The 20,567-nt window shown below is 42.9% G+C and overlaps 2 protein-coding genes across 5 annotated transcripts in view; one reads left to right on the top strand and one right to left on the bottom strand.

Annotated features, from left to right (window-relative positions):
- LOC138965984 (uncharacterized) overlaps window positions 1-20,191 on the bottom strand; it is a 194,852-nt gene extending 174,661 nt beyond the window's left edge. The window contains exon 1 of the mRNA XM_070338069.1: window positions 19,732-20,191. The gene's annotated coding sequence lies outside the window, so the exon portion shown is untranslated. The remainder of the gene's footprint in view (window positions 1-19,731) is intronic.
- Window positions 1-20,567, top strand: part of LOC138966148 (microtubule-actin cross-linking factor 1, isoforms 1/2/3/4-like) — a 186,924-nt gene that overhangs the window by 6,829 nt on the left and 159,528 nt on the right. For all 4 annotated transcript variants that reach the window (XM_070338260.1, XM_070338261.1, XM_070338262.1 and 1 more), the window contains exons 2-3: window positions 14,624-14,787; window positions 17,386-17,501. In XM_070338260.1, coding sequence (XP_070194361.1) covers window positions 14,624-14,787; window positions 17,386-17,501 — 280 coding nt within the window. The remainder of the gene's footprint in view (window positions 1-14,623; window positions 14,788-17,385; window positions 17,502-20,567) is intronic.

Genomic DNA, 20,567 nt, shown 5'->3' with positions numbered 1-20,567 from the left:
ACACTTCGCTACGTCACTCTATTATCTCAGGTTAGCGCTCTAAAAGCGTGGAGGATATCACTATCAAACTTTGCCTGTTAGTGTTATTCGTGATCTCCTTCACCCCCCCCCCCCCCCCCCCGCCCTCTCTCGTCGTTCTGTATTTTTTCTCCTAGTCTCATTACTCTCTCGTCTAACCATAACTCCTTTCACCTTTATTTCTCCCCCTCCCCGTCTCTGTATCCTGTTGCTGGCTTCTGTCCATACATCTGTAGGAGAGACACCGCCATGACAGATGTTTCACAAAACGGGATTAACACCACCAAGGCGACTTGGCCTGGGGTACAAAGGGGCGACCACCGGTCAGTTTGCGATGACCGTCATGCTCTCTTGTGGCAGTTTGGTCAAAATTGTATGAAGGAGAAAGTTGGCTCTCCTCGCACCGGGGGGGGGGGGGGGGGGGGGGGGTTTAAACGAGGTAGTTATGAAGATGAAACGATTTGGTGGGAAGGGGATTTTTTTTGAAAGGAGGAAGACTGACTCCGAGTATTTTATTTGTAGTCTAGGGAGGGTAGTCAAGTTGAAAAGGAAACCAGGTCAAGATGCTGAACTAAATCAGCATTGACAGAGCAGGGGAAGGTTTGTCGCCTAGCCGTTAACACCGTTTTATCTCGTCCTGGCCCGCATATGTCCATGTCCGATGTGGATTGTGCTGCAGGTTTTAATCCCACGCTTTGAAATCCATTATGAAGTTGACATTCATGATGAGGTTGTGGTTGTGAGCCAAAGTCAACTTTCGTGCAGCCGATCTATAGACTTTGAACGCTAGCTCATCGTCCGGGTATTTCATGGCACGATGTCGTAATTTCCCATTTTAATTGAGGAGCAATTCTGACAGGGTAATCTTCTAAGCGTATGACAAGTGACAAATGTTCCTCTCAGTGAAATGTGATAGTGCATTTTGAGATGTGATTATTCACACGCCGCTATTGTTTGGTTATCCTATTGTCATGTTTTGAACCCATCCATCAAGCACGCTCCTCCCTTGTGGGTGGGAGTATCGCCTTTGTGTTATGGTAATGAGGAAGTGACGTGTTGGGAGCTGACACCTAGCGAGTTAATTAATCAAGGATTTGGACTTGGCGGCCGCAGATTGGGGTTGGACATTATGTCCTCCTTGATATCATTTTTACATTCAGTCTAGTTTTGACTAAATGTTTTAACATGGAGGGGGAATCGAGACGAGGGTCGTGGTGTATGTGTGTGTATGTGTCGGATATGACGTCATTAAAGACATTTATCGAAAAAAAGAAAAAAACGTCTGGGGATATACCCAGGAACTCGCATGTAAAATTTCATAAAGATAGGTCCAGTAGTTTAGTCTGAATCGCTCTACACACACACACGCACCGACAGACAGACAGACAGACACACACACACACACACACACACACACACACACACACACACACACACACACACACACACACACCACGACCCTCGTCTCGATTCCCTCTCTATGTTAAAACATTTAGTCAAAACTTGACTAAATGTAAAAAAGAAGCATTAAATATATAGTTACTTTGGAATAGCTCTCACTCACTGTTGTGTATAATAATGCGTTAACTTCGCTGTGTTATTGGAATGTTTCCTTTGCGCTGTGATCTCATTTGTTCTGATTGTCCTTTCTACCCGTTAGTATTGTCTCACTTCTGAGCAGATGGCACAGTCGCCATTCTCCCTCAGTGCAAAATGTGACAGCCATACAGAGCTTCACTGCAATTTGAATGTCATCCAACCTAACCTATTCCGACTCTTTCTTTCGTAGTGTTCCAAGCAACGGCTTAGCGGTTCTCAGTGGACCACAGTTTCCTTTCCCCCTCAGTACATGTGACAGCCGTAGAGAGCTTTACACCAATTTGAATGTCATCCAACCTAACCATTTTTCAACTTTTTTTAGGACAGTCTCTCTTACCCCAAACTCAAGTTAATCCCACTCTGTCCGTAGAGGGGAGGGGCAGTGAGCGGTCACAGTGTGAAAACTGGACAGGTGGAAAGACTGTTTTTTTTGTACTGACAATGTGGTTAGCTGGGCTGGTTTTTTGTTTACTGACAATGTGGTTAGCTGGGCTGTTTCTTGTTCTGACAATGTGGTTAGCTGGGCTGTTTTTTGTACTGACAATGTGGTTAGCTGGGCTGTTTTTTGTACTGACAATGTGGTTAGCTGGGCTGGTTTTTTGTTCTGACAATGTGGTTAGTTGGGCTGTTTCTTGTTCTGACAATGTGGTTAGCTGGGCTGTTTTTTGTTCTGACAATGTGGTTCGCTTGGCTGTTTTTTGTACTGACAATGTGGCCAGTTGGGCTGGGTTTTTTTTACTGACAATGTGGTTCGCTGGGCTGTTTTTTGTTCTGACAATGTGGTTAGTTGGGCTGTTTCTTGTTCTGACAATGTGGTTAGTTGGGCTGTTTCTTGTTCTGACAATGTGGTTAGTTGGGCTGTTTCTTGTTCTGACAATGTGGTTAGCTGGGCTGTTTTTTGTTCTGACAATGTGGCCAGTTGGGCTGGGTTTTTTTTACTGACAATGTGGTTCGCTGGGCTGTTTCTTGTTCTGACAATGTGGTTAGCTGGGCTGTTTTTTGTTCTGACAATGTGGCCAGTTGGGCTGGGTTTTTTTTACTGACAATGTGGTTAGTTGGGCTGGGTTTTGTACGCATTGGACTGAAGGCTTTGTTTCTTTTGGGGACTTGGCTCTTTTCGTGTTGGTCGTCTTCTGCGTGGCTAGTGGGAATCTCATCTTCTTTCATCGAATATCAAGGGATGGGTGTGAAAATAAGAATTATTACAATGCTGTTTAACAAAATTGCAACAACAACAAATGAGCAAGACCAACAGAAAGTGGGTCATGCTGAAATCTAGACGGGTAGCTGGGTTAGATACGTGTTCAGTCACGCAAATTCACGAAAACACAGGTCCAGCTTACAACGACGCAGATCACAGAAAAGTAGAAAGACAAGAGGCGAAGCCATCAAGGCTTACGTAAGAAATCGACAAACAGTAACACAAACTCAATCACTCCGTCACACATACACACACACACACACACACACACACACACACACACACACACACACACACACACACACACACACACACACACACACACACACACACACACACAGAAAGAGCATAGGTGAAACTGTGCAAGAAAGCGAGACACTAGATCTAGATCTGTCTGTCTGCATGTAGCCTACTTACAGGACACGACTGCCAACTAGTCTCGGCGCGCTCAAAATAATAATGACCGAGACTTTCAGTACTTCCTTCGCGTGACGTCTAACCCTCTTACGTCATAATGTGACGTCAATGTAATGTGACGTCTTCAAATGTTAGAGTTTCTACCACAGACATACACACACACGCACGCACGCACAAACACACACACACACACACGCACAAACGCACAGACAGACAAAGTTACGATCGCATAGGCTACACTTACGTGAGCCAAAAAGCACTCGAGGAAGACCAGTACAGTTTTCACCGTGACACTCATCCCGGGTAAGGTTTACAAACACCTTCAGAGCTGGTACTATACAGTACCTCATAGCTATCACGCGACCTTTCGGGAGTTGTGTGGGAGGTAGATAAAGATGCGGCCAAGGAATGTGTTTACCTTCGGTACCCTGCACAGCGGCTTTTCATCACCAGCACGTGCTGCAAGCTGCCCTACAAAGACAGCGCATTGTCGTCTGGGGGCCGTCCGTGTGTTGGAGAAGCGCAGCTGTGTGAATTGGATGTTTTTCTTGAAGTATAGTATGTTGGTGTTACTGTAAACATGAACGCGAAGGAGGGACAAAGAATAGAAATGAACTGAAATGTCATCTGTGGTGCTTGCAGGGTTGAAAGTTTTGTTTGCACGTGCACAGAATTGTTGCGTCTGTAGGCTTGGGCATTCACAGAGACTGAGAGAGGGGGAGGGAGAGAGAGAGAGAGATTTACTTGTAATTTGACCCCCGGCCGTGTGTTCGTTCTTCGATTCAAACCCAAATGCAACACACACAATTCAGGACTCGTGTCTGTGACTAAATCACCGTAGCGAGTCGAGTCTGTTTACTTATTTACAGCACAAATGACCTTCCACCAAGTCCGTATCCAACAATACAGAGAGAAATCAGTAGACACTTAGCTCAGTCACGCCTGGTGAGATGAAGACATGAGTGTTAGTCGACTCTGACCGAGTTGTGAGCGTGCATATCATTTACCTTTGTCACAAAGCACCGCCGTTTCTTTTTGCGGTCCATCTACCTTTACGGCCGTGGTCGTGTGCAGGGTATCCAGGTTTCCCAATTATGTGGAGCACGTGATGCGCACAAAAAATATTGGCGGTCTAGAAGTGTCGTCAAACAAAAATTAACAAAAAAATATTTTTAACAGTGCAGGAATTTATTGGACAGTCCGGCCGTTTCGAACTGATAAACATGTAAAGTGAAAGCAAAATCGATACGTCTACTCGTCTCTCTCTCTCTCTCTCTCTCTCTCTCTCTCTCTCTCTCTCTCTCTCTCTCTCTCTCTCTCTCTCTCTCTCTCTCTCTCTCTCTCTCTCTCTCTCCCTCTCTCCCTCCCTCTCTCCCTCCCTATCTCTTACTCGCTAACACCATAAATATTATATATGTATTCTTAAACGGATTGTTGTTTTGATGTACAATTTTCATTCAATTTTCTTTTCGTGTTTGCTTGCTTTTCATTTAAACTGTACAATAGCCGCCATTTATATGTAATGTTCTAGAAAACTGTAAACACCACTATCAGCATTATGCTTGTTGTTGTTTACTCAATATGCGTTTTTTGTAAATAATGCACAAACGTTGAATAAAACAGTTTAAACCAGAAGTGTCGTCTGCGCAATGATCGCGGCGGTGCCCGCGGCTTTCTTGAGCGCCAAGGACGACCACGCACCTTGTGAGACGTCATTCGGTAGACCTCAATATGAGTCCTTTGGCGGCGACTCGTCTCTTTAGCATACTGGCTGAACTGGCCAGTTCGTGGGGGTCGTTTGGGTGAACTAGACTGTTGCTAGGTGGGTTTTGGGTTTTTGGTCTGGGTTGGTAGGGTTCTGTCGTCGTTTTGCCGAGGGATGGAACAATGAGAGTTTTGTGAGACAGATGAAGTGATGGTCAGTCCACCTCGCATCCCTAGTTTTGCCGCATTGCCATTGCTTGTGTTCTTGTTATTCTATTTCAATCGTTTAGTGTGTGTGTGTGTGTGTGTGTGCACCACACGGTGCGTGCGTGTGTGTGTGTGTGTGTGTCAGTGCGTGTGTTTGTGTTTTGTTGTTCTTTGTGTGTGTGTGCTTTTTGCTGATATTTGTGTTTGCGTATTTCATTCCTTTATCCGATTTTGAGACTAGCGAACATTTACATGCGTAATTTGGACGAATGTTCTCGGGTCATGATGACGCCAACGCTCTTACGTAATACAACCATCTGCAAGCCATTCCACGGGGACCACAACAACAATTGTGGGAGGAAAAGGGCGGAAAAGGAATCGTCGGGAGGGGGAGGGAGGGGGAGGGAGGGGGGGGTGTCAAAGGAGTACGTAATAGGTAACATGCGCCTTGAGTCGCCTTGTGTGGTGAGATACGTGCGCGATATAAATCCTCGTAAATAAAAATTAAAATAAAAAATTAAAAAAAGTACCGAAGGAGTGCAGACAAACTCAACGAACAACTCGACAAACACACTCACAGTCCAACACACAAAACGAGAGAAAACGAGCACCGGTCTGGCGAAGACAGAGAAAGTTGTGTAGCGCTGCAGAATTAGACAGCGGAGCTATTTTGATGGGAGGCCATTTACTTACAACACACACGGTCGGGAAGCAACACCTTGGCGCTGTTTGTAGACGGTGTGTGTTGTACGGGTAGCAAAGCTCTGGGCTGCTGGTGGGGGTGGCCGTAACCATTAGTGCTATCGCCGTTTGAAACCCGATATGGCTCAATTTGTTGCTATTAAATAGACAAGCATGAAATTACAAAAATAACAACGTTCAAACTTGGTTTCTTCTTCTTCTTCTTCTGCGTTCGTGGGCTGAAACTCCCACGTACACTACGTGTATTTTTTGCACGAGTGGAATTTTACGTGTATGACCGTTTTTACCCCGCCATTTAGGCAGCCATACGCCGCTTTCGGGGGAAAACTTGGTTTGATTTCAAGACAAAGAGCGCACACCTCATGTTATTTTTCTTGTTTGTTTGTTTGCTTTGAACACATGTTGTTTGCTCGTCCAGTTTTTGTTCGGCTGCATTCTTTTGGTTGTTGCTGTGGCTTTGCATTTCCATTCAAAGGCGCATCTGTGCCTTACATCTTCAGTTAGGTCTAGAAAATGCCCCGTTGTTTACGATAATTAAGACAATTTATATTAATCACTGTGACAGTCACACGTGTGCTTTGTGTTCTTTATTCTCACCTTAGCGGTCAAGGCTGAATTAATGAAAGTCAGATTTAACATCAACAATTGCAGCAGTGGCAAATTACTGAGGAACATGTCGTCATACGCTACCCAAAGTGGTCAAGGTTTCGTCTCACTTTAGATTTTAAGCCCTGTGTCAGTGTAGCACGAATACCCTCTTATTCGCAAGGATTTTGCAGTCTCGTCATTACGGATGCCTATGTCTGGACCGTTAAGACCAGATAGACGATAAACGACAACGATAACAAGTGAACATGCAAGAAGCCGCTTGTCATTTTAACCCCCATTAGCCTGTGGGGGCGAAAGGTGAAGAGAAATGAAATCGTCTCGCCCATGGATACACTGTCGTTGCTGCTTGACCAGCGATTGCTGTTCTTGAGACTTGACCAGTTGTCAGCGGTATGGGACGCGTTGTTGCAGGTTTTACAAGGTTAGAAGTCTGCTGGCAATTAAAGATCGAGGGCCTGGTATAAAAGCAGAGCGGCGTGTGCCACACCAATCTAATGTCCAACCCTTTTTTTCTTCTTTTGTTGTCGTTAGAAAAGGAGCTCTCACTTGAAATAATATTGATTTAAATACTCTGTCTATACCAAACTCATAGAGACTAATTTTGTCAGGCAAACATTTCAAGATGTACATGTCATGTGTATCAGGTCTGAAAAAAGTGTATGACTGAATGATAAAAGTATGCATTAATGGTATATTTAGTAAGCAGTACAATTGTGATTGTTTCCTCTCGTACTACCTGATGCTGCAGGAAGTCATGTACTTGAGATTGAGCCATGATGGCAGTCTTATCAGTGATCAGTGATCTGGAAATCGTGTGCTGCTACTTTTTTCTCTTTTCCTTGTGCAAACTACAAATCGGTTTATCTAGTCAGATAAATGGATGTGCATAAGCACGAGCTTGGTTTTGTGATTATATCTGCGGCTTTTTTGTGTGTACGCCATGTATGCAGATTGTGTAGGTATATTAGTATTCATGTGTGAGTGCATGTGTATGTGTTGTATGTATGTGTGTGCGCCTGTCTGTATGCGTGTGTGTGTGTTTGTGTGCATGTGTGTGTGTGTGTGTGTGTGAACGTGTGTCTGTGTGTCTGTGTGTATCTGTGAATGTGTGTGGTCATAGCATGTGTGTGTGTATGCGCACGCGTATGTGCGTGCGCACGCGTGTGTTTGTTTGCGACTGCATGGATTTAAACGATGAATTTGCTTTTGTACTCCTGTTCTTTTTGTGTATTAATGCTGTATTTTGGTTTTGTACATGTGTATAGCAATGTCATTGTAAAGCGCTTAGAGCTTCTAGGTAAGCGCTCTATAAGTTTCCATTATTATTATTATTATTATTATTATCATATTGGCAAAACGATATGCAGTACAGTGCAGTATGAATAATAGGCATACAGGTTGTCACTTCGCTCGTACGACTGTACGGGCGGGGATATAGCTCAGTTGGTAGCGCGCTGGATTTGTATTCAGTTGGCCGCTGTCAGCGTGAGTTCGATCCCAGGTTCGGCGGAAATTTATTTCACAGAGTCAACTTTGTGTGCAGACTCTCTTTGGTGTCCGAACCTCCCCCCGTGTACACTACATTGGGTGTGCACGTTAAAGATCCCACGATTGACAAAAGGGTCTTTCCTGGCAAAATTGCTTAGGCACAGTTAATAATTGTCTCCCTATACCCGTGTGACTTGGAATAATAGGCCGTGAAAGGTAAATATGCGCCGAAATGGCTGCAATCTACTGGCTGTATAAAATTTCATCTCACACGGCATCACTGCAGAGCGCCTAGAACTGTACCCACGGAATATGCGCGATATAAGACTCATTGATTGATTGAGGTTGACCTTAGTTGAGCCTGAAGCCGACTTCGCGAAGTCTTTGTACCGCAAATTCAGTGCCAAAGCTTCGTCCAGCAAACTTCCAGTCATGAAGTCTATTTCACCCAATTAATGCCAGGCTGTAGAGGATCTGAGTGTATTAAGGAAGTTTGGACGGCGTACACAAACTGTCAACGTTACCAGATGACAGAGTATAATTGATAGGCCATAGAGTTGTCGCTGCAGATCTTCTAAATACAGAACGTTACAGGAAGTCGGGTACATGTTCAAGTAGCAGGTCTGGACAGCATACAGGCCTTACCGGCGTATTGCCATGCAGTATAATTGATAGGTGCTGGAGTTGTCGCCTTCAATAGACAGGTATAGGTAGCTGTACCTACAGTGTCACTGTGTATGAAGTCATAATCACCGTGTTTGGATTTCGGCTCATTATGTCCTGTCTCAAAAATGGCACAGAATGGTTCTTTACTTCAAGGTTGAAGAATACGACGTCTGGACATGCCGTCTTTATGGTCATGAATGTATTTGTTTCCAGAAAAAAAAGCCAGTGGATATATTTCTGAGAAAGAGGATTGCTTCCTTGTATCGAAAATAGATTCGTGTCTTTGATTCACTCATAATATATATATGTATATATATATATACATTGTCCCTTCAGAGCTCTTTACACACACAAAAAAGAGAGTAATTTCTCCATTAAAAAAGGACGGGGTTGTTTTCAGTGGAACGTTATTTGCTGTGGAGGGATAGGTTACAAAGGGGTTTGAACAAAAAAGAAACAGTTTCGTAAGGGGAACTGTCACTTTAACAGGAGTTTTGCTACCTTTTCGTATGGAAATGAATGACTACAGAATGGCTCTTGGAGCGAGTGAGCCAAAAAGGTGATCCATGTACAAAGGCTATGACCTATATGGCGTATTATTCATACAGTACAGGGTAATGGTCGTGTGTACAGAACGGCTGAACACTGCGTGATCAGTAAACCTGGCAACTTGTCAGGCGACTTGGGTTCTGAATGTAGGCGTGTATGTATGTATGTATGCAGGAATTTTGGACATTGGTGTTGTAACTGTAAGACTACCGGTTTTGACAAAAATGGGGTTATAAAGTTTGAAGCTGCTGATGTAGCCTTTTTATATCCAGAAGACATTAATTGACCTTTCTGTCGGTCAGCGTTTGGTGTGTGAGCACACACGCTTTTAAGTGCACGCACGTACAAACTCACTCACACACGCACGCACACGCACGCACACACACACACACACACACACACACACACACACACACACACACACACACACACACACACACACACACACACACACACAGACACACACACACACTTTGTATATAATTGCTTCCCCAAAAAAGAAACAATGTAATCATTTGGTTATTAATCTTCCCGTGTCTTATAAACACTACGCTTCATGACAATAAAGTTTATTCGTATTCACACACACACACACACACACACACACACACACACACACACGCACGCACACACACACTCACACACACACACACACACACTCAAACAGAAACAAGACTTTGCGTCAACCTCGTGCAAGAAACTAGAAATACTAATAAAACTTTGTAAGACTTTACTTTAGCAGCAGATTGCTCACATAAGACAACTTATTGAAGAAAAATGAAATCCTGGTCTTCTGTAGATCGACACGCGAGGAAAGCCAGCAGCCAAGCCCACCAAGGTCAAGGCTACACGTGTTTCACGTGCCACAAGCAAAGTACATTCTAACGGCAAAATCAACAACAACAACAACATCAGGAAGGAGGTCATTCCTGTCTCTCCACAATCGAGACCAGAGAAAATCGCCGCTCGAAGAGAGGTAGTGAGAGGGACCCCAGGTGCTTTGATTTAGATGCATTTCTAAAAAATAAAACATAAAAAGACTGGTGGTGAGACGAACAATGTTTAAAAAAAACTGTACCCACGAAGACAATGCCAGCACAAGTACAACGTCAAAATGAGATGAATGTCTTTGTCATCCAGAACATACTTTTCTCACAGTATGCTCAATGACAAGATGTTGACTTATAAAAAGTCAGATGTGCTGCCTAGTTTCGTCCAAACTTAATTTTAATGAACTGAGTTTGCCAAAACCTTTCGTCAATAAGTTTTGAGAAAATGTGATAAAAGTCAGTTAAAAAATATCTGAAACGAAGAGGAGACAAAGAGAAGTATTGGTCGTTTAAATCATTGCACCCGGTTTAGGCCACACAAAAAAATAGTCTGTTTACGGTAACCCGACCGACCCTATTTTTTTCGCGCGACCCTAGACTTTTTTTTGGCATTTGGGGAGAAAAAAAAACAAAAAAACTTTTGGTTTTTTTTTGCAAAATAATGTAAAAATATGGTTTAAAAAAAAATAAATTAAAAAAAAAAATTCCCGACCTACCGACCCTATTTTTTTGGCCTATGTTACCGTAAACAGACCTTTTTTTTGGGGGGGGCCTTACCTTTCAATGGTGGCAGTGGGACCGTCTTGTATCAAACACCCTGTTCACTTGTTCGTTCAACCCCGGTTGCCTGCATACATATACTTGCACAACGACATTATCAGCCTTTTTCATCCATTCCCAACCACCTTCCTTTTGTTACCTGGGATGCTGGGCATATTATTCACCTTTTATTTGCAAATCAAATGACTCCCGGCCTTTTCAGTTTGACACCCTGTTTTATGAGTGTTGATGGCACTTTTGATGTATGCAATCGTGGTTTTGAAGTTTCAGTGACCTATATTCGTTTACGCAGACACGCACAGTACAATATGTCTTCTAAGAGTCTTGCTGAGTTGGTGTTTTCCACAGAAACGGGGCAAGTTCCGGGTTATTCGCTGTATTTGTAGACGAAGCTACAATTCTTTCACACTAAGCATACATTTAGCTGTCGTCTTATCTAAAAAAAAAGTTTAAAAAAAGTACATAAACTGTTATCTCCTTTGAAAAGGGAAAAGCAAGGATGGTTCAGAATGTATGTTTGACACTTGTGAACAGCCAGTGTTGTTGTCACTTCACACAAGAATCTGGAGGGTTTTCATTCACACAGTCAGCTACCGGGACAACCGGCGTCTTTTCACTCAAAGCGTATACAATAAGATGTATACAGATATAGATTTGTGCAAATAGACAGTGTGGGATTTGGACAATCCAGGTGACGGGGTGGAGAGGTGTGTGGAGGGTTGACACTCGAGTAGACACATCTGAGACCAAGACACACCTGAGACCATCTATATCTTGTTACACTAGATCTAGACGGATCGACTCAACGACGTGGTGAGACGCTTGAGTAGGTCCTCGAATGTGCAGCGGTAGATAAACCATTGCCACCTTAAAGAGTTGGGAGTGATTTTGGTGCACTTTTTACTACTGCTCGACTTCATTTTTGTTTTGTTTTGACAATGATAGACTTGTATTTACTGTATTTAACAGTTACACCAGGAGGCAGAACCACACACACACAAATTGAAAGAGAAAAATGAACAGTTGTCAACTTGAAACTGTATCCAGCTCTGGAGACCAAAAATCCTCAATAAACAAAAACTGAAAACAAAGATTGTATATCTTTCGGGAAAATGCTTAGGCCAAAAAAAAATAGGTCTGTTTACGGTAACCCGACCGACCCTAGTTTTTAGACCCGACCCTAATCTTTTTTTTGGATCGCCTGAAAAGGAAAAAAAAAACGCATCCAAAATAGAGCTGTTTGCGCTCAAACAGCAGACGACAGAAGGGAGGTAAGCTCAAAGTACTGTTTATAGTTATGTTGGGCAAAAACAGGGATTGGTGAGAAGAAATGAACTGTGAAACATCATAGAGAGGGGAGAAAAAAAAATGGAAAAAAAAAAAAGCCGACCTACCGACCCTATTTTTTTACCCTATGTTACCGTAAACAGACCTTTTTTTTTTTGGCCTTACCACTTTCTTTGTTTCTTCTTTATTCCTTATTTGTGTTTTCCGGGGGGGGGGGGGGGTCGCTTTTACAGCTTTGGGTCTCTCTTTTCCCACTGTGTGGTGGTCTCTCAAAGTGCTATCCCTCGCAGTGTTTCAGTGTTTGTACTTTGACGCATACTGTGAACATTGGTGGTTGTGGGAACGCAGACCCGCAACGTTGCCGTTAGTGGCGCATTCCTCCCAGAGCTTGGAGAACGCTGCACAGATTGCTGTGTAAAGCCCTGTTGTTTGCACCTTTACGTGTGTCTGGTTCCATTCTCTCTCCCTATAGTACACCTTCTTTGTTTTCCCAGGGTTTTGTTTTTATATATATTTACCTGACTTCCCCCTCCCCCATCCCCCCACCCTGACCTCCACCCTCCCCAACCTCAATTGGACACACTGGCACACACACACAACACACACAACACACACACACACACACACACACACCTCTACGGGTTTACCATCACCTTGTCAAATTCCTGGCCTCTTTATTCGTTTTGTGAATGTTTTATTCCCAAGACAAGATTGAGGTCAGTCCTCTCGTGTGTTGAAGGTTGAGTAGGTCTTCTCAGTGTGAGTTTTACCGAGAGTGACACCCACATAATGATGTCAACACCACTGCCCATATATACTTTGCCTTGTCACTGCGAAAGAGTAGCCGTCGCGTTTCCGAGGCTATTCAGGTAGAAATGGAACCCTTGCGGTTTTTTTGTCGGAGAAGCAAGCTGTTCGTTCTTTTCATGCTGAGTGTCGACCTTTTTATTTGCGTTTCGTTGTATGATGTTTCGCCTTCTTGACTCAGTTTTTTTAATGCTAATTTTAGTTTTAAGAAGAATGAAAACTATTTCAGTATTTGCTTGCGCCGTCGGGGTTGAGTTGAATAACTGTGAATCCATTCACTATTCGTAGTGTGTAAGACATTTCAGGAAGCTGTTGTTGTGGGTAGGGGGGCGGGGAAGGGAGAGTGAAAAAAGAACCCAAGTGGGGTGGAAAGGTGTGCATGTCTCTGCTTTCCGCTGATAGGGCCCAAGTATCGACTTTGAACGGCTGGGGCGAAGCCGCGCAACACGTCAAGTTTGAATAATAATGTACCCTCCCCCTATTCCGTCCTTCATTCATTTCAAAGCCTTTAGGTAATTTTGGTGCACTTGACCTTTGTGCACTGGAGTGAAAAGATTCACTTTTCCCGCGGCGCGTCTTATTCCTGTCCTTCTCGCTGTAAAAAGTCGGTCTACAAACGCGGGGACACATTCAAAGAAAATCCCAGATGAGCCTTCTAAACGATTTCGGCTCTGCATGTCAGATTTTTACCTGTGCCTCCCCGGCTCAGTGCTAATGGGGGGGGGGGGGGGGGGAGGGGGGAGTGTAGTGAGAGGTTGGCTTGTCGACCAACACCAGAAAAAACACCTGACATTTGCAGAGAGCTTTCGGGCTGCCCTATTGGTGATAGACAACCTTTTTGTGAACCGGCATCGAGGGTGTTGGTGTAGAATAAGTACAAAGGTGTGGGTATTTCACTCCCCTCTACCCCACCTTCACACTTGCACACTGTTGTCACTGGAAGTGAATGGGAATCATGTTGCCTCCCTTTTAAACCTCTGTATCATTGACCGATTTGTAGACTCACGGATGCTTTATTTTGGTGATTGTTGGGCTGCTTAAAAATTAGGCGTTTTATTGGGATTAACTTTCAGGGTTCTGGTGTAGCAGAATTTCTTGGATTCCTTGTTCATTTTCTGTTTCCGCTCTTGGGCCCAGTGTAGACTTAAGTTCCTTGGTGGTTCAGTATGTCTAGATAAAAACGGGCGTGCTAGGGGGGGAGGGGAGTTGTGTGTGTGTGAGAGAGAGAATACCTACTTTGTCATCCTGACACAAACCTGCATATATATTATATATCTATTTTCTCCTTATCTATGTCATCAGTACCATTTTGTGTTCATGCAGTGTCAGTGAGTGTGGCAGCAATCTGTGTTACTATTTTGCACTATCAAATGGGCTGATACTTGGTTCGCTGCCACTTTTGTTACAGTGCTGTTTAACAAGTCAGTCATGTCATCTTGGATATATAGATACATGTATGTACTAAATTAAATAGTAATGATACTGATTTATTGTTACAAGGATCACACACTCTGTCTCAAGAACGATTTATATAGTCAGGCGGTTTTGGGTATCAGTTCAGTCTATGCATGGTTGTCTGGTGATGTTTTATGTTTCACTGACTTTCAGTTTCAGTGTCATATGAAATTGAATTGAATATATTCTCTCTCTCTCTCTCTCTCTCTCTCTCTCTCTCTCTCTCTCTCTCTCTCTCTCTCTCTCTCTCTCTCTCAAACACCAAACATTTTTAACAGAATATTTTCATTGTGTGTTTCTGCAGGTGTCAGATGTGGTGGTACCCGGCCAGGAAGACATCTCGGCACGTGACGCCCTCTTGCTGTGGTCGCGGCGAACTACAGAGGGCTACCCTGGCGTCAAAATCACAAACTTCTCGTCGTCATGGCGCGACGGCAAAGCATTCCTCTCCATCATTCACAGAAACAGGTGGGGAGATCAAAATTGTACAAACCCCCAATGGGCCATATCTATTGGTTTCAAGACCTCCAAAAATCTGACAAAATTAGGTCTTAAGATAGAGGGGGTCTTTATTCATTTATTTATTATGAGAGCTTATATAGCGCGAACCACAATTAACTGTGCTCTTTACATATTAATTTCTGCCGTGTGAGATGGAATTTTTTACACAATATATGACGCATTCACATCGGCCAGTAAATCTCAAGCCATTACGGCGAATATTTACTTTTCACGGCCTATTATTCCAAGTCACACGGGCATTTGGTGGACATTTTTTTTTATCTATGCTTATACATTTTTGCCAGGAAAGACCTTTTTGTCAATCGTGGGATCTTCAACGTGCACACCCCAATGTAGTGTACATGTGTCTTGAAATGGGGGTAAATTTACACAGGTTATGAATAGAAAGTCTAAGAAAACAGAGTCTTAAAAGGGAGGAAATCTTAAATTCAGGGGTGGGGGGGGGGGGGTGTCTTAAAAGGTAGGTTCCACTGTATTGTATTTTTGTGCAACTTTCAAGGTTTTAAAGGCACAGTGCAGCTCACAGCCTTCGTTTTGCGTTTTTGGTGCAGCTGAGTGCATTTACAGTTAAAAAAATCCTCCTATGGTAGTAAAACAAACCCAAAACTACCCAACGACGACATCTGTGAAGCTCGACAGTTTCTTGTTCACGCGAGTGCATAAATTAACCTAGTTATTACGTGGTGTTTGGTCGGAGTTCGGTTCAACTGAGTGATTCCGGCCTCCATTTTGTTTTACACAAACTCATGATGATGTCTGACATAGTTTGCTAGTGATGTGTCTTTTTGTGCATGATGTGGTGATCTACCTGATCTGATATAAATTTAGATCCAAAAATAGGTCAAGACCAGCCGGGTCCGAGTACGAAATTAATTCGTAACAAAATCGCAGTTCTTGACTCTTTGAGTGCAAGTCAATGAAACTTGGTAGTTCTTCTAACGGATAGCTGCCTGAGGTATTCTTCTTCTTCTTCTGCGTTCGATGTTGAAACTGCTGCTGAGGTATGACTAAAAGCCCCAGGGGCTCCGTGCACCTGCAGGCATGAAAATTCTCCGTATTTTCCGTATTTTTGAAAAAAATAAACCGTATTTGTTTTTATTTTCCGTATTTTTCCTTTTTTTATTTATTTTTTATTTTTTTTATTTTTATTTTTTATTTTTTTTTTCCTAGTCATAGTTATAGTAAAATAGTTTTGGGGCCATGTTTGAATCCAATTTTAAGGCTCAGATAGCCCCAGATTGCACCAAATTGCACCCTTGAAAAAAAAAATTTCCGGGGGGGGCATGCCCCCGGACCCCCCTAGAAGTCTTGGCGCTTCGCGCCTGCAAAACTTGGCGCTACGCGCCTTCGATTTTTGTTTTCAGTATTTTTTTTTTGTCAGTTTTCATGCCTGACCTGGATTTGACAAGTTTAAAGGGTAGGCAAAGTACAAACCAAAGAATAAATCAACGCTGAATTGGTCTCGCGTGACCCCCTTAGTTCAACTTCAAAGTTCAAGAGACAAGAAGCACACTGACTATTCCCTTCTCAAGACCGGCCCCAATTTAAGACTTAACCCCGCTTTTAAGAAAATACTTTACAAAATTTTCTGTTCAGAAGAGACAGTTGGAGAAAACGACAACATTTATCACCAGTGCTGGATTGATCGTGTAACCTCTGCGAACGCCAAGAAGAAGAAGAAGAAGAGTTCAGAAGAGACCTGTAGAAAAAGAAGGTTTCATTGTACTCATGATAAATCATTGTACGCACACCATTAGAACTATATCTATATATATATACGACTAGTGTCTGTCTGTCTGTCTGTCTGTCTGTCTGTCTGTCTGTTCGCGATACACGGCCAAAGTTCTTGGTGGATCTTTTTCAAATTTGGACACCGTATTCAGCTACACCCCGGACACAACCTCATCGATGAGATATTTCAACACGTGCTCTCAGCGCACGCTGAACCGATTTTTTTGTGGTTTTTTTGTTGTTGTCGGGATCCACTACCAGTAACTCTTCCTTATCTTCTCCAGTGTTTTCAGCCGCCATTATCTCCCTTCCTCCGTGTGGCGTCAATCCATATTCCCGTTACTACGTTACTATTTTTAGAAGGTCACTGCACGTTACTATTTTTAGAAGGTCTCCAGTGTTTAGCGCGTTTATCTCCTTTCCTTCGTGCGCCGGCAAAGCCGGCGTACGCCCGGCTCTGGTATTCGGCTCTACTTCTTCCCGGCGAAGCCTGTACCCGGCGAAGCAGGTAATCATCTAGTATATATATATATGTATTACATACAATTTATTGGACTACTTTGGTTGCCGCTACAGGATAATTTCGGATAAACAGCATTGATACCAAGAATTCTGCGCCAGCGTTTTTCTCAGAATGATTGCTATACTGATTATTATTCTTCATCTTCACCAGTCCACTGAGCATTCGATTGATTTTTCTTCCATTGATTTTATTTGTAATTAACTTTTTCAGACCTGTGCCGATGGATTTCAGTGAGACGTAACACAACACCCGATTCATTTATTCATTGATTGGATTTATTTATTTTTCAGGCCGGAGCTGATAGATTTCCGGCAGGCACGTCACAACACCAACAGACACAACTTGGAGACAGCCTTCGATATCGCAGAAAGAGAATTCGGTGTTACACGTCTTCTTGACACAGAAGGTATTTACACACAAAAAGTTAAGACATGGCAAGAACACTTAATATTAGACTTGCTGCCTCACAAGTCGTGTTTCGTGTATTTGGTCAATGGTGCAAACCTTGCAGGGCTGAGGTCAATAGATAGACCTTCAGATAGATGGTTCAAAACAGACAGACACAACTGGGGTATAAGGCCCCCTGAAAAAATTGCCTTGTTTCTGATTTTCCAATGGACCCTACATTTTCCTCCTGGGCCTGGAACTTTTTTTTTTACCCTTCAAAAATATGTTTTGGTAATAGGACAAAAATTCAGTTTTGCAGACTTTGTAAAGAAAGTTACTCTTCTCCGACATCCAGGGGACACAGTTCACACAATTTCCAGTCAATAAAAAGCCACATTCGCCTGTGTAAATGAAAAAACAAATTTCAATCCAAATGGTTTTTTTTAAAGGAACTGACCTACTGACCCCAATTTTTGGCCTTGTCATCAGAAGCAAACTTTTTTGTGTGTGGTGTGCCTGGCACAGACTGATGTTTATGTCAAATGTGATTCAAAAATACTTAAAGTGACACAAAGTATATGTGTTGTTGAGGCGAAGACACTGGATCTCTCCTGACAAATTTACATTAAAAACATTTTTGTTCATGTGAGTCAGGAAATTGTGTATGACCTGCTGAATGATTTAGAACCCCTGTGTCTATTTCACAGCTGGGTTTTGACATCTTGAGTGAAGGAGTTTATTTTTGATTTATGATCATTGCGGGATGAACATTATTTTGTCCTTTTCTCAAATACTTGTTTTTACTCACATTAAAACAATATTTTTTAATTGTATGACAATTTATTCAAAACTATTTAACAAGAAATGCTAAACTTCACTGATGGTATAATTGTAAAAGCCAGAAGAGTTTCGCCTGGGCGTATGTCCTTTGATCATTTCTCATTTTCTGGGGCACTTACTGTGGAAAAAAGGGAGAAGAGTTTTGTAGGATTTAGAATTATTTCCCCCTTCAAAAATCTCCTGTACAAGGCTTCTCTTGTGTGTGTGGTTTGTTGAAAGTATCAAAGGTGTGCGAGACATGAAAACAGTGTGTCAGGTGTTAGCCAGGTAGAGGCAGGTAAACTGCATTACCTGGCTGACACCGATTAACACCACCAGGAGTAAGCTTGTCACACCTGAACCAACTACACCTTCGACATTAGTAGCAAATGCTCTTACTCACCACGCAGTAACACTCGCCAACAGATGGTCGCACAATTCAAGATGAAAAGAGAAAAGTGAACAGAAATAATTTAAACAATAGGCCTTGAAACTATCACAAGCAATGGCGATTTTATACATCATGTTAGGTCTTAGGGCTTTGAACTATTTGCTTACTTTCTTATTTCAAACTATGGATTACGACATGACATTTCACAGTTTAGCAGAACACACATATACACAAAGAAACCACACTGAATCCAAAGAGAGAAAATATTTGTATTTTTGTGTACTCTTGTTAGCAGCTGTAGGGGTATGTGTGTGCCATTGCCAGTTTGCCTGTGTCGTTCCTGGCTGGTACTTGTGGCTGTTTGCATTGTCACACATCAACCTCTGAAATGTCCCGTGTTTGTATGTGTCGTTCCTAGCTGGTACTTGTGGCTGTTTTCACTGTCACACATCAACCTCTGAAATGTCCCGTGTTTGTATGTGTCGTTCCTAGCTGGTACTTGTGGCTGTTTTCACTGTCACACATCAACCTCTGAAATGTCCCATGTTTGTATGTGTCGTTCCTGGCTGGTACTTGTGGCTGTTTTCACTGTCACACATCAACCCCTGAAATGTCCCATGTTTGTATGTGTCGTTCCTGGCTGGTACTTGTGGCTGTTTTCACTGTCACACATCAACCCCTGAAATGTCCCGTGTTTGTATGTGTCGTTCCTGGCTGGTACTTGTGGCTGTTTCCATTGTCACACATCAACCCCTGAAATGTCCCGTGTTTGTATGTGTCGTTCCTAGCTGGTACTTGTGGCTGTTTTCACTGTCACACATCAACCCCTGAAATGTCCCATGTTTGTATGTCGTTCCTGGCTGGTACCTTTAGCTGTTTTCATTGTCACACATCAACCCCTGAAATGTCCCATGTTTGTATGTGTCGTTCCTGGCTGGTACCTTTAGCTGTTTTCATTGTCACACATCAACCCCTGAAATGTCCCATGTTTGTATGTGTCGTTCCTGGCTGGTACCTTTAGCTGTTTTCATTGTCACACATTCCCGCAGTGGGGCACTGCGGTTATGAAATTAAAAGCCCCTCCTGTTTTTGGAACCGCAGGAGCTTTCTAGTTTGCTGTTAGGTAGATTTTTGGTTCCTCTTTCCTGTCATGCTCTCTTTTTCTTCATGAATTCTTTTCTTTTTTCTGCCTTCTTGCTCATTCACCTGCATTTTTTCCAAAAATCTCTTCTCTTGCCGCTTGTCTCGCGATTCATGTATAGTTTAATCTGTTAGTGTTCTGATGTAAGTCCAGCAGTAGATAGGTTAAGCCTATTTTAACATACTGGAAACTGGTAATCTTCCAGTAGGTATTAATTTAGTTTTACTAAAGCCTGCTGGGACACAAGTAATGGGTTAGTGCATTTGTAAACAGGAATCGCTTGACAAGTGGCCCCCTTCATCCCCCCCTTCCTCGTCCTGATATGGCTCTGCGTAGTCGGCTGGACGTTAAGCAACAAATAAACAAAATTGTCACACATCAACCCCTGAAATGTCCCATGTTTGTATGTGTCGTTCCTGGCTGGTACTTGTGGCTGTTTCCATTGTCACACATCAACCCCTGAAATGTCCCATGTTTGTATTGTGTCCTTCCTGGCTGGTACCTTTAGCTGTTTTCATTGTCACACATCAACCCCTGAAATGTCCCATGTTTGTATGTGTCGTTCCTGGCTGGTACCTTTAGCTGTTTTCATTTTCACACATCAACCCCTGAAATGTCCCATGTTTGTTTGTGTCGTTCCTGGCTGGTACCTTTAGCTGTTTTCATTGTCACACATCAACCCCTGAAATGTCCCATGTTTGTATGTGTCGTTCCTGGCTGGTACCTTTAGCTGT

This window comes from Littorina saxatilis, linkage group LG5 (genome assembly GCF_037325665.1).
Source record: "Littorina saxatilis isolate snail1 linkage group LG5, US_GU_Lsax_2.0, whole genome shotgun sequence".
Classification (NCBI taxonomy): domain Eukaryota; kingdom Metazoa; phylum Mollusca; class Gastropoda; order Littorinimorpha; family Littorinidae; genus Littorina; species Littorina saxatilis.
Note: the sequence above shows the minus strand (reverse complement) of the source record. Positions and strands in the feature narration are given on the sequence as shown.